Source organism: Caloenas nicobarica, chromosome 3 (genome assembly GCF_036013445.1).
Source record: "Caloenas nicobarica isolate bCalNic1 chromosome 3, bCalNic1.hap1, whole genome shotgun sequence".
Taxonomy (NCBI): domain Eukaryota; kingdom Metazoa; phylum Chordata; class Aves; order Columbiformes; family Columbidae; genus Caloenas; species Caloenas nicobarica.
The window spans coordinates 99,024,559-99,039,736 of NC_088247.1; the positions used below are offsets into that span (position 1 = coordinate 99,024,559).

The 15,178-nt window shown below is 40.5% G+C and overlaps 1 protein-coding gene across 1 annotated transcript in view; it reads right to left on the reverse strand.

Annotated features, from left to right (window-relative positions):
- The window catches only part of LOC135986442 (spermatogenesis-associated protein 7-like), a 40,574-nt gene that overhangs the window by 15,945 nt on the left and 9,451 nt on the right, over positions 1–15,178 (reverse strand). The window contains exons 4-5 of the mRNA XM_065630368.1: positions 1,966–2,087; positions 15–523 (exon numbers count right to left, since the gene is read on the reverse strand). Of these exons, the coding sequence (XP_065486440.1) occupies positions 15–523; positions 1,966–2,087 (631 nt within the window). The remainder of the gene's footprint in view (positions 1–14; positions 524–1,965; positions 2,088–15,178) is intronic.

Genomic DNA, 15,178 nt, shown 5'->3' on the forward strand with positions numbered 1-15,178 from the left:
AACTGAGGAAGTACCTGTGCAACTCTCTCTTCTTTTCATCAGTGATGTCTGCTGATTGAAGTGATGGTCTGCCAGAGGAGGAGATCTTTTTTGGGGGAGGAGGATTATAATACCTATATTTTACAAGAAAAGATTGGTGTGATGTCTTTAAGATTCGAGGGGTAAAATACTGCGTCTTTTCTGTGAAGTAAATCGAATGTTTATTAAGGAGGTCCCCAGAATATGTTTTATTGAAAGAGTTTGGAAATGTTTTCTTCATGTTGCAACTGCTTAAATGCATGTGAGACCGCTGGAATGGTGAAACAGATGATCTGTCTGTACCAGAGCTGTGGACAGGAGTCCGAGACAAAGCATGCTGAGCACTGGTTTGGATATTCTTTCTTGCAGTAGAACCTGGCAACGGAGTTCTTGAAGGGATCTTCTGAGATGATACAGAGGGGGCCTGCTCTCTCTTTGTCTTGGAGCAGTTGTTCCGACCTGATGTCAAATACAGGTGACCATTTTCCAACAGTGACCACCCTGCCTGTAAGTTAAAGAACAAAGTAACCGACCGAAAAATCACATAAGAAATTAACTGAAATAAATGTCTCCTACAAATTGATTCACTCAGGAGGAATTTTAAGAACCTATCTTCTAACTGCCTCAAGTGGTCTGAATGGCTTGCCGAGTTTCAGGAGTGGCCGTTAGTAGTAAAGCCACCCTGCTACTGCACTAGAGCTAGTTAACGAGTCCCTTTTCTAGTTTCCTTTGCCTTCTCTTGGGAAACTACACAAATTCCATCTTGCTTGCCAGGGCTCACAGAGGGAGAACAGGACATTTTTCCTTCCTTGGATATTGCGCATTCTCATCTATGGAACTGATGTCTCAGTGGCAACCTTACAGCCCTTCTCCGATGGCATCTTCTGTTATTTCTCCTTGTACGCCCATGCGGGTGTGGGCATGACTCTGTCTCATGAGTTTGAATTCAGAGAGAACCACTATTACCCTCAGAAATACAAGAGGTGAAATTGTGGCCTAACATTTTGATGCTTATCTCAGTGGGAGCAAGATTTTACAAATCAAAATAATGCAGGTGTTTGAATTGGATCACATTCTTTATAAACAGCATCATTGGTATTCTAGTGGTAAACTCACTATAATTCTCAACAAATATAAATTTTTACAATCTAAATATAGTCTGCTGAGGAATCTTTGTCCCAGAAGGACTCTGGACTATGGCAGAATGAAATGTTTTGCAAGTCTTTGTCTGTTGAGGTGAGGCCCACTGGCAGAATTTGGTGAAGAACAGGTTACTCACACTAGCACGAGGTTGTACACTTTCTGCTTTCCGACAGAATATTGAGAATTACGATTATTTACTTTAGGGTCTTACTTTTACCAGTAAACACCATTCTGAAATTCAGAGGATACTGTAAAACAACGTGAAGTTATTGCATTGCATTCAGTGGGAATAGTAAGAAAATCATTGGGATTTAGTTATCTTGAAAATGTTGTGTACAGAAATCATCCTAATAAGAATGTTGCCACACACATAAAAAAATTATTTCAATAAATAAGCTCAAATTTTTTTGCTGGGCACCCAGGAAATACTTTGTTAAAAATTCTAATTCCATTTGCCAAAGGAGCAAAGAGTAGATGTGTGGGTTTGTGACTAGCATGTTGTCAGTGCAGGCACACATTTCAGTCATGTACATGTCATCATGACACGGGTACCTGTGATTCCAGGCCATGTGGGGATAGCAATAGTCAGATGAGAGGATAGCTGCCAAATGGCAAAACTGAGAGTCACATATTATCTGTGTTTGACTCGACTGTGAAGAGCCACACTGAATAAACCTGCACTTCCTGCTATGTTACAGGCACTTCCCAGCTCTTCAGAGTACAGCCAACTAAGGGGAAACTCGTCTCTTATGTGACCCAGTACTACGTGTGTGACAGGTCCTACGCTGTCAGAATATCACATACCTTCTGCTGGCTTGGAGAGACACTTCTGGAGTTGCATGATGAGGCGGGCAGACCATATACAACATCCTTCCTATATTTCTCAAGTGCTTGAATTAGTCTGTCTCTTTTCTGCTGATCCTTGTCTGTACATGTTAAATAAGCAAACACAACCCTTTCCAGTTTAATCAATGGTCAAGTCACAGAGTATTACTCTTCATTATTTTTGCCACTAAAGACTCTTCTGTCTTCTTAATACTAAGTAGCAGACAAAGAAGACAGTCTACTTTTCAGAGTTGGCACTTGGTGCTTCCATGCGCAGCACACCGCTTAATTTGAAATAAATGCAACTCAGGACTCCATTATGTCACTCACACAGCAATAAGCTACTAGAGAGATAAGAGAGTATGGCAACATCTCATTCCCACCTCCTTCCCACTCTTTCCTCTACCCTAGACAGGAGCCGAGGCAGGGCAAAACAGAAGAAAACCTGAGGCAATCAAGTAGTGATTCAAGTTCATGTACTAGGAGTTGAGTGACCCAGGTCAGGCTGCCACTGCGGTCTGTGCAGACTGAAAAGCCACGTAAGTGTGCTTGCAGTATCTGTCAAACTTGGGCTGAAAAGAGTAGGGTGACACTTCCGCTAGCACCCCAGACAAAAAAGACAGAAACAAACCTACTCCTTTGGATCTTCCCATCTCACTGGAAATATGCAAGCGAGAATAGCAATAACAATACTTATTCTCATAATAAGAATTAATATTATATATCATAGTACGTATTTATACCTATAAAATATTGTTTTAAAATAATAATAAGTATACGTAGGAATAAGAAGGGCATATGAGTTGCCCAAGACCACAAAGCATTATCACGACTCGCCATCTTTTGTCAGAACCTTACTTTTAGCAATGCAAACAAGAATGATACATCACCAAAATTTTTAACTCTTTTCACCTGTTGTGTTCCTTTCCAGCATAGCTCAGAAAAAGGGGATGTGAACTGTAACGTGCAAAGAAACCCCCTTTCTCTTTTTACATGGTGTTTAAAAAATAATAGCTCCAGGAGCTCTAGCTGAAACTAAGGATTCACACACAAAATATTGGTAAAGTTGGGTCCACTGAGGTCCTATGAGCTACGTATGGCTCTTTAGGGTTAAAATGTGTCTCTGTCAGAGTTTCCTTGCCCCGTAGAGCTCTGGCACATGATGGCATGTGTCAGTACTGCCAAGCAGGCAGCAGAGATGTCCTCTGCTCCTTCCCCAGAGGTCCAGCTGCAGACACCCCTTGAACAGGCAATTCTAGGGGGCTGGAAAGGATTCAGGAGAGCTGGCGAAATGGGACTTCTGCTGGGTGATGTTACTGTGACTAACACTGACTTATTCCTGACAAAATGCACAACTGGTTCTTGGTTACCCTAAGGTCCCCTTACACTGCAATTGTGGTGATGTGCTAGAACTTATGCTCCCAAAATGCTGCAAATATTTTGCTCATAAGAAGCAACTCCTCCTCTGAAGCCATGTAGTTGCAGTGTGTCCTACTAGTACCATGACAGAATAATGCTTGAAACCTGGCAAAGCAGCACTGATTGAAGGTTTTCTTTTGAGGGGGAGATGCACCCACCTGAATTTATTATGGAGCATTTCTGAATTAGCAGAAGGGTCACAGGGCTTTAATTAAAGTAATATTCCTTTTGGAAAAGGAATAACTGAGACTTTTTTTTTTAAACCCCACTTAGATGCTGCACTAAATGGTTGGCTCCTCCCAATTTTGTGATGGCTCTTATATGGGGCACACCATCGCTTGTTGATTCCCCTGTAGGGTGGCCTCGAGGCTGTGACCTGATCATTGAAAAAAACAGATTTCACTAACAGCTAAAACCAACGTATAGTCTCCTGAGGCATGTAATCTGGCTTTCCAGTCTCGCATGGACATGAGTTCATCGTATCATCCTATTAGGAAAAACATGTTGACAATGCTAAATCCTATTTGGATGACTGGGAAGCAGGATTATACAACTCACTGGAACAAATAACAAAATGTACTTGCTCAATTGCATTCATGCAGAGATTAGTACCTTCCTCTTTTATCTAGGTTTCAACGGTGCCCAATCAAAGTACCCCTTATTCTGATTAAAGACTTTGCATTCTGCAGTCATATGAAAAACAACAGACAAGGCAGCTTGCAACAGCACTGCCAGTCAGGATACCTGGTTTCTTTCATGATGGTGCCAATGACTTGTGAGGCCTTGGGACAAAGCGACATCTGTGCCTCTCCGCTCTTCATAGAATCATTTTGGTTGGAAAAGACCCTCAAGATCATCACGTCCAACTGTTAACCTAGCACTGGCACTAAGCCATGTCCCTAAGAACCTCATCTACGTGTCTTTTAAATGTGTCCAGGGATGGTGACTCAACCACTGCCCTTGGGGAGCCTGTTCTGATGCCTGACAACCCTTTCATTCTGCATGTGCCGTCTGTCCGTGCGCAGGTGAGGCAGGACAATGACCATCTGCCCGAGGCATGGCTGAGCCTTCACCACGCCTTGCCAAGGACAAGAAAATAAAATGTTCCAGGTCAAAGAGCCACAGGTTTTAAACAGACTTTGTCTAGTATTTCACTGATATTTTTAGTATAAATACACCACATGGCATTGAGCCTGTTCAAACAAGTACTATTCTACTGCATGACAATTTTATGTTTTGAGTAGTTAGCAAAAGCTCCTGGGCCAGAATGTCTCACAGCAACTCTCCTTCCCCTTCCCTGGCATCGCCAGGTTTCACTGCCCGGACTGTCAGGTTTGTATGAGCCTCAGCCACGTGAGGCAGCCCCAGGGCTCCTGCAGCACACCCTGGTTTGCTGAAACGTTGGCTAAGGGATTTATATGCCTCACCCCCTTCTAGCACTGATCTCTCTGGTTTTCCATTTTCTCACCACTATTTTTTCTCATTGACATTTTTCCCTGCACCCCTCCTCACGGTTCCAAGGCTGCAGAATCTTGCCTTCTCTCAGCACCCATCAGCCGCCAGTAACGCCGGGTCACTTCCTTCCTAAGTCTCTCCCCTCCTACACTTCTCTTCCTAAAACAACCTCTCCCTGAGGTGACCTGGCATGATCCCCAGACGCAGGAATGAAGGGGCTAAGAGTGGAAGTCATTCTTAGGTTTCCCGGTCACATTTTTGGCTTTCACGTGTACTTTTTACAATTCTGTTTGACAGTCAGCTGCGGCCACGCCACGGAGCAGCCTGGCCCAGCCACATGGACCCACTCATTGGCAAGAGACATATGGAGAAGAGGGTCACCTGCCCATTCTGCCTTTCTCCAGATACTTTTTGATAATAACTAGCAATGACCAAGAATGGCAAAGAAAATAACATGCAAATTTTTTATCTGAATTGATAGGTGTTGGGGTTTTTTTCCTTTTAGAAAAACAAAAATGGGACAGCCCTTGCCATCTGATCTCATATCCTAGCTGACAGATTTAAGAACTAGCTGTAGTTTATGGTTAAAACCAAAACTGGGAATAATAAATGGGAGGGCAAAGGGGGCATATCATGATTCAGCATTTCTCCTGAATCCCACAACAGCCAGTATCTCCTGACTACCCCTTTGCTGCTTCCCAGGGAATAGAATCATGTTGCATGGCCAGTGCAGCAGTTATTTAGGCAAATGTATTCGACAGCCTTCCTGTTAAGCTTATTTGTTTGCTAATTTACCATCCTTCCTACTGTGGCAGGCATTGATTTATCGGTGCTATTGTACAATTTCCCTGGTACTTGTACTGATATCTGGTACTCGTCCATGTGACAAAAGTACAGAAAATAAAAGGGATTTAGCTGAAATCTGGTCTTGAAAAACACAGGACGATTCAGATACTATAGCCCCCACTCTGTTTTCCTGGCAGTTCTTGTGGCCTGCCAGTTAATAAAGCATCATGTCTCTGCTGCTGTGTGAAAGGCCCGTGCACAAAGGGAATGTAAACAAACTTACTTGACATAGTATAAACAGTTTAGCTGATAATATTGCTCAATCAGCATGAAATGAACTAAACCACTCTTTTTTTTCTAAAATCTAGTGCCTTTCAGTTCTACTTTTTTTTTTTTTTTTAAAATAGCGAGAAGAGCCAGCAAACACCTTAAACTAATTCCACAGCTGCCTCCTAAAACGGAAGGTTATTTTCAGGTCTAAGACAGAACACTATGGTCCAAGTATGAACATGGGATCTAAAGCCGGAACAGGTTTCCCCTAAGTTGTTTACCAGATGTTACAAAACTCAGTGATTATAGCTAGAAATAGAATCCACACCTTGGCTCATGCCTTCATTTTTGGCTCGCAGTGGGAGTTCTGGTTTAATTCCTACCAAGTGTTTTAAAAGAGCTGGCTGATGTTTAACTCCTGATGAGGTTTGAAACAACAAGGAAGTTTTGAAGGACTGTGGGGGAAAAAGAAGAGCAAAAGTGGTCAATGAACTCGAGGCTGATATCAGACCTGAACATAACAAATGAAAGGCTGTTATGACTCAGTTAAAGTAAATAATATGAGCCATGCCAATCCAACAAGTTTACAAAAAATCACCATCATGACGCTAACGTGATAAGAAAGAAAAGAGAGATTCTGGTTGTGGTTGAATGAGATAAAGGTGTTGGTTTAAACGACTTCTGTAAGCTCCCTGGCTTTGTTCTGCATGACATTTTGACTAAGAAATTAGAACACTACAAAATTACCTGTGTTTACAAAATGTCTAACTGGCAGATCTGAAAGTGTAATTAGAAGTAAGGACTCTCTGGAAGGCAGGTGTTTCTAATGCAAGGATCATTTTTTATATTATACTGTTATATTATTTATTTCATTTATCTGAAAGAAGACATGGAGTCATTCCTCATAAAGCTTGAACAACTACAGTTGAAGAACTCATGAGTAGTAAAGGAGTGCTTATTGTAACAAAGTGATCTGAATCACTCAATGAGGTAGCTGTAGGCAAGCAGTTTACTTCTCAGCATGGATAACAGAACATCTCTGTTCAGAAAATGCAGGCTCTTAGAAAGGGTGAGTCTTATCTGAGAATCAGTGTTACTGAAAAACATTCATACCTTCTCCTAGACAAACAGCTACCTGTAAATTCCCACAGCAACAGTGTAGCCAAAACCAGTGTAATATCATCGCCTATAAAGAGTGGAAATCTCAAGCATTAAGTACAGGGAGCCTTTACTGCAATTGCCTTTGACAGGTGGATGACTGCTACTGGATTTATATATCCTGCTCTAAAACTTTACTACTCAAGAAACATTTATAAATTGGGAAGGCTGCAGAGAAGATCCATAAGAATGATAAAGTCTGGAAAACACTCTTTGGGGTGACGGATTTAAGGAGCTGACTGTATTTAGTTCCTCAAAAGGATGGCTAAGAAACAATTTTATTCCAGCTTATAAGTACCTATAGACAGAAAAGAAATTAAACAATACAGCTAATCAAAGATTTACCAAGACTGGACAAATTAATCCTAAAAGTAAGGTGTACGTCCCTTATAGCAAGGTAAGTTAGCCTTTGGAACAGTTTAATGAGAAGTGGGATGTAAATAAATAAGGTTTTGACATGCTTCTAAACCCTTCCCCCCAAACTCTGTAAAACAGCAATAGAGGGAAGACTAAGAGGAAAACCAGGATAGATGATAACCACAACAGTTTATTCTCATTGTATCTGTGAAACTCTAAGATACATGTAATTTCTCGTGGATCACCTACCAACTTATTTGAAAGTTCATTTTTTCTCATTTTATGCTGCTATTGTTAAGTGGTGTAGTCTCAGATTTTGAGACGGTGAGATACAAAGAGACACAAGGACAGTTACTCATGATGTTCACATTAATTGGCCAAATGCTGCAGTCTGCACTACTAATAGTTTGTCTGGTGTGGGGACTGCTTATTTTGGCATTTCAGAGCAAACAAGACTATTCCTTCAGCAGAAACGAGTGGTAAGTGAGGCTCAAATGCTCAGATTTTATTTCAGATGCTCTTTTCCATGATAGCTATAGTTATGAAAAGCCTGTGTTGGCACATTCATCTGCAGTGCATTGGTGTTTTTTAAACCCCAAGCCCTGCTTCAGTGTTATTTGTCTTCATCAATATTTAAATGCTGCAATACTATCATAACAACGATTTTACAGGGGAAGAAACGTCTCTGAAATGCCAGATATACTCAGGAAACAGTGCTAAGCAACACTGTTTGCCATGTTGTTTTCTAATCCCATGCCAAATTCTGCACATTTTGCTCATGTGAGTGCTCACACTGACATTAACAGGAATTTCCCCAGGAGGAAGGCAAGAAGGAACTGGCTCTCCATAGCAAATCACCCAATCCGGCAATTCTGAACTACTTGAAATCTTTACGTGTAACCCACCTCTGCTGTGGCTGGGTCTGCCGTAATAAGAAATCCACAGACATCAATGGAACTGACAGCACTTGACACAGTTCCTCCACAGACTGCATCAGAATAAAGAACGAACACACTCTCTTCTCTTATTTGAGAAGAAAAATACAAAATTTGATATTTATTTTACTTACACAGGGGAGATAGTCTGCTTTTCTTTTCAAGAGGTTCCACTTAAATTTGAGAAGAAACTTCTTCTCAGTGAGGGTGATGGAACACTGGAACAGGCTGCCCAGGGAGGTTGTGGAGTCTCCTTCTCTGGAGACATTCAAAACCCGCCTGGACGCCTTCCTGTGTAACCTCACCTGGGTGTTCCTGCTCTGGCAGGGGGATTGGACTAGATGATCTTTCGAGGTCCCTTCCAATCCCTAACATTCTGTGATTCTGTGATTCTTAATCTTTTAGCAAGTATAAGTAAGATCTATTCGCAAGGTGAAGCTCACAGCTCTGTAACTACCACTAGCTCTTAACCTCTAAGTTTTCGCAGCTTTCCACATAAGCAAATAAGAGCAAACTCTGACGCTTAGACCATCTCCCATTCTTGCAACCTGGTTCTCATCTGAAGCATGTTGCAGCACAGTTCTGATACAAAAGGCCAGGTCTCCCTCCCTCACGTGTCAGTACAGATTCATAGTGACCATTTACACCTGTGAAAGAAGGATATGTCCAGCATCATTGCTCTTGTTTTTTTAAGATTTTGATCTCTTAATTTACTAAAAATTGGTAAAGCCTCTTTAGCCAAGTTACAGATTTTCATTTCTCACCTGATGCCAAAAGGCAACAGGTGGAGAGATGCTCAATTGTCAACTCGGCTTTATGCCAAGGATTGATCAAGAACTTTTTGTAGAATTTCTATTACTTTGGGAAAGGAAATTTCTTATAGCTAAGCCACTCATTATTTGAACTGATTCTACATTTTGTGATGAAAAGACACTGCTGGTTAGGCCAGAAGTAGCAGTCTTACATCTATCTGCAGACAACTGACAGGAACATAAAAGCCTTTAAAGGGATAAAGGCACATTTTTATACTGATATTGTACAGAGGAATTCAAGGAGGAGAGGAATTCTAGAAGCTGGAGTACAAGAGAAATGCCAGGATGCTTCATCCCTGTTTAAAGTGCTGACCAATTGCTGATGTATGCTGCTTTCTCTCGCGGCAGCGGAGTAGGAACGCAAAGTTAAAATAGTCAGAACACAATGGTTATGACAAGACCCTTGCTCACTGCATCCTCCAACACCTCCCGCCACCTTCTTCCTCCCCTTTTGCAAATACTCCTTGGCACAGCGCTGACTCTGCAAGGGATGGGAAGGATGGTTTTGTGATTAAAGCACTGCAGTAGGACTTAGAAAACTTATTTAGTTCTCAGCTCTACAACAGGCTCCAGTGTGATCACAGGTTTGTTAATTAATCTCTGGTGTTGTAATTTCCTCCCTGTACAAGAGGATGGTTCTACACACTTACTCTGTTCTAGCTGGTGCCTCATTTTGGGCAGGTAGCCCCAGACAATGATCATTACTTTGTGCAGTGGTCACCACTAAGGAACTCAGATTGCAAATGGAGCTGCCAGTGCAGCTGTTGTGGTTTAACCCGAGCTAGCAGTACAAACCGCCATAGCCACTTGCTCACCCCCTCCCAACAGGGGAGAGAATCAAAAGGGAAGGGAGAAACTCGGACTGAGATAAACACAGTTTAATAAAACAACAAAATATTAATACACTACTAGTAAATATATATAAAGATAAAATAGAAATAAAAGATACTCGAGGCAATTCCTCATGAACTCTGTCCACAACTGAGCAGCCAGTCCCAGCAAGCCACACCTGGTCCTAAAGCTGATCCCAGAGAGAGAAAAGAGAGGAAAAAAAAAGGCAGAAAAGCCCAGAGGCCTCTGCAAAATGGCAAAAGGCTGGGTTAAGCGTCCCAACTGAACTCCCCCGGCTCGATGGCAAGAGAAAGCGGAAGAGCAAACCTGGAAGGTCCCAACTCCCAACTCTCCTTAAATATGAAGCATGACCCTAATGGGATGGAATACTCTTATTGATCAGTCTGAATGTCAGTCAAGCTCTGCCCCATCCATGTCCCCCTTCCTTGATGCCTCACACCTGTTGGCAGAGCACTCAGAATGTCCTTGGCTCTCAGACCAGAGCAATTAAAAACATTAACTCTGGGCTGTGGTGTTATCTGTTTGTTCTCAAACTGAGTCCAAATAATGAGCATGCTAGATATGAAAAAGAAAGGTTTCTAACTGCATGAAGAAAATTAACCCATTTTCAGTCAAACCAGCACAGCAGCATAGGATTCCAATTGTGAGAAGAAAAATTCATGAACTAGACTAGTTGCTTAATCATTGATAGCTGAATGATGCGGTGTAGTCATATGTTTGATATTCCCTTCATTGCAGTTGCCTTGCAGCAGCGATACACACATTTCTTTTTTACAGACTGCAAAATTTATTATTAGAAACCATCTCACTAGTGCTCCATAAAATTAAAATGATAGAAAATTGATGTTTGCATATATAAACACATTAATTTGCACTGGTTTCTAAATGATCCATTCAATTGACCAAGATCAGTGACAACTAAGGTTTCTACATCTGTAAGGATAAAATTATGTTTATATAGATTATATAGATAAAATCCTGCAGTTTTATGTCTTTGAACTGTCTATTGAAACAACTTGTTCTTTTTCACAGGTGTTATGGTCTTAAAAGTCATAAAGAAACTTCATTTTAAACTGGTTAAAAACTCAAATGGAAATTATTATTTTGGCTAATGTTTTTCTCATGCAGAGAATTAGAAAGGGAAAAACACAGGTTATAAAAAGACCACTGTGTGCCATATCTAAGCACTTAAGTGTACTACTGCTACACAGAAAAATAAAATTCTTCTTAAAGAAAGCTACTGTTCCTTTTGCAATTACTAAAGCATGTGTTTCTGCACACACTTGTATGTACATTTGGGCTTCATATTTATAAAAATGAGTCACAGCATGTGGAGCAATTATGTGATCAACACTCCCTAAAAGTTGAATGAGAAACATTCACATGGACTCATGTATTTATATATAATATTGTAATTTAATTTGGATAAATGTATACACTGTACTCATAAATATGAAAGGGAATTGTGCAGAACATACAATGGTCTGAATAGCTCATCTTGCCATTGTGAGTAGTTGACTTCGACACGGTAATCAAATCCTAGATCAGTAGAGAGGGAAGGAATGGCTTTGCCCTAAGACCAAGATCATGGAGACCTAAAGGTGTGCCCTGAGAGCCAGATTTACTTTAGGTCTTCCTTCAGGAGATTCTTAAACTTGAGTAGAGTGAGCTTGAAGCACTTGACCACTTCCTACCACAGCTTCACGGTGCCAGTGTGCTTACTTTGCCAGACTGCTGCCCAGTGCTCTGCTAATGGAAGCAGAGCAGATACTGCAAAACTAGGAGAGAAAAAAAATACACCAGAGCAGGCCTTGGTGGAGTCACTCTCATTCCTGGAATGGGAAAGTAGGAAGAGAATTAGGGCAGGGTGTCCTGGACTACACTTTCCCAGAGTGGTGGACTGAGTCTGTGATAGAGCCAAAGAGCTGAACTTCAGTAAGGGATTCTGAGGACTGCAGGACTAACTAATGATTTGGGTGGCTCATTTTCCTGTGTGAAGCATTGTTTGCCTTTATGGATTCTCCTATTTAGGGCCGGGTTGGATTAATATTTCATGAGTATTAAGTTTTTCCTAGTTTCCTGCCAGTTCATCTGGGACAGCTTCATATGTACATCCGCCAAGGTTTCTTTCTGCTCCTCTTACTGAGCTGATCAGCCTCAGGAGATCTGACTCAAGCTTGGGCTCTGTGAATCTGGAGCAGAGCATCACAGTTTCATGGAAATACTGGTTGGAAGAGACTTCTAGAGCTGGCATGGGAACACTGTCTCATGCTTCCAAAGTCCAAGAATATAATTCAGCTGCTTATTATTAATTAATTGTTAATTACTAATCCCTAATAACTGAGAAATTTGGGGGACTTCCTGAATGTCATAGCTAAGTTTAAGTCTCAAGCTCAATGCTGTATAAATAAATAAGGTATCTGATTTCAAACAAAATTATTTTGAATTTTCTCTTTTGTTGGAATATAAACAATGCCTCATAATGGATTTTTTTTCTTTATTTCCAGAACTTCTGAATTTCCATTGAAGAGAAATTCTTATTTTTGATCACTGACACACTCTTCTGAAACCTGGCCACTGGCATGTTCAGCAGCACACGTTATGCTCTTTTTAAACACACTAGATGCTCTTTCTAGCAAACGTGGCTCCTGCTGAGGGCAAGAAACATAAACATTCTCATAATCAGATATTTTCCATGCTGGGATGGCCAAGGAATCACTGTTTTCACTGTGGTTTCATAAGTCATGCTGCTCTCATGACTCTTAAAACACTTCTGCTTAATTTTATCTCCGCAAGAACACTTATGACGATGAACAGTATCTCCCATATTCCTGATCTCTGATGCATCTCCAAATAATATGTCAAGTCTTAAGGCAGGGAACAGATACATGTTTCCGTCCTTTGATGAGAGCTGAAAAATGGACCACAATTTTTAGCATGAGAACACCAGAGATGCAGTTTTACTGCTATAACAAAGCCAGCTCCATGTTGGAGAGAAAGGAGTGCTCAGGAGGCCTTGTGTTAGCTGTTTCTCCCAAACTTTTGTCATAAGTTTGTGAAATTTCAACAGCATTTTGAATGTTATTCTGACAGTAAAGAGACACAACTGTAATTTCACCCTGGTATCCAGTGATGGGATGCATGGGAATGGTTCAAAGTTGTGACAAGAGAGGTTTAGATAGGACATTAGGAAGCATTTCTTTACTGAGAGGGTGGTCAAACACTGGAACAGGGTTCCTGGAGAGGTGGTCGATGCCCCAAGCCTGTCAGTGTTTAAGGCATTTGGACAATGCCCTTAAGAATGTGCTTTAACTTGGGCAGCTCTGAGTTCATCAGGCAGTTGGACTAGATGATCATTGTGGGTCCCTTCCAACTGAAACAGTCCATTCCATTCCACTCACACAAATTGATGAAAGCTGTCACTTGCAATGCTTTATAAACCATATTTAAAGTTCATTAGAAGAATTTTTTATAGGAAACAAACTCATCTAATTCAATTACGCTCTTATCAACTGCAACATTAGTAACTTCATGAAATGTAAACCAGCAAAAAGCCCAGTGAATTTAGAACAGTGCTCTTCTAAAACCTGGAATTGAAAATCCAAGATACACCTGAAGACAATCAGGAGAAAGTCTTACATACCACGTCTCCCACTTTGCCTATACAGTTCTTAATCTGAAGTGCAACAGTACAGGCAGCTGTGAAATGGTGCATTTTCTGATTGCCAAAAAAGCTAATTATTTATAGTGCTTTATCTGTAGTGCATTTATTTTTAAAATGAAACAAAGCATACTGTATTTTCTTCTGTCTTTTCAGAACTAATCTTTGTAGCTGTTGGAGCTTTTCTCTTTATTTTAATAGGTTTGCATATGTCTACATCACCACCAAGTAACCCGAATTTTCTTCTTGCAGCCTGCCATTGAAACACATGGTATCCAACACAGATCACACACTTGGAAAGCACGGTAATACTTGAATTTATCGATTGATAACAGATAAGAAATTATACTGCATCAGAATATGTATCTGTCAAAGTCCTGATAAATTTTAAGGTTTTAAAGGCACACCACACTTAGTAACTACTAATAGCAAGAGTGGGCGATTGTTGTGGGAGATTTTACATGAAAAGAAGAAAATGCTGTAATCTTGTACTAAGCAGAAAATTAGTTTTGTCCTCTTATTATTCTGGTATGCTGGCACAACAGCCTTCATTTATTTTGTGTCTTTGAATATGCAAATGATAAACAGAAGCCTATTTTTGTAGGCATAAAGTAATTTCATCCTGCTCAAATGATTTGCACATCAACCCCATTAGCAGCAGCTGTACCTCCATTGTGCTACTGCCTTACTTAACACTTCCGAAGATATAAGTTCTGATGCACCTTTTCATTGTGACTTCCAAATTTTGAGTTTTATCCTTCAACGGACAAAATTTCTTTTGCCAAGACAGACATTTCTGGAGCTAACCTGTCAGAAAAAGGAATTAGCTGATACATAGTATCTTTCAGTGAAGATAAATACTAAACGCGAAAGTGATTTGCATTTCCCCAGCAGACTACTGACAAAAAGGACATTGTGTCCTCACTTGACGTGACTGAGAATCTCATGTTATGGCTTCTTTGTGCACCAGGAGCCTTCTATTCAATGTGGGCTTCTAAATTAACAGAAACTCCACACAGCAGTACAGTTCTGCTTAGCTGTTGAAGAGGAAAACCTTCTTAAGAAAGCATTATAAGAAACATAGATGTTTCCCTCTGATACATCATCTAGGAAAACTTGTAGCTAATGCAGGGAGCTGAACGAATTCTATGTCCTCTTGATCTTCTCAAGTAGGTGAGATTCTACTCACGCACTTCTGTGTTAGATCATCTCGGTCAAACTAACATTGTCAGAAACATTTCTGTGGCATTTCTTTGTGTTACTAAGCACTGTTTTCATAAAGTGATTAATCAAAAATACAAATTAAAAATTATTATATAAAAGACAGCACTGAAAAAAAAGAAAAACCTACTGTTGAGTACGAGGAGTTAAAAAACAAAGAGAAGAGTTTTAATTGTGATGTGTTATGATCCTGAACTTGTTCTCTTTCTCTTCTGTTCTGAAGATCTCATGTGATACATTTTTTCTGAGTCTTTATGGGTAAGATT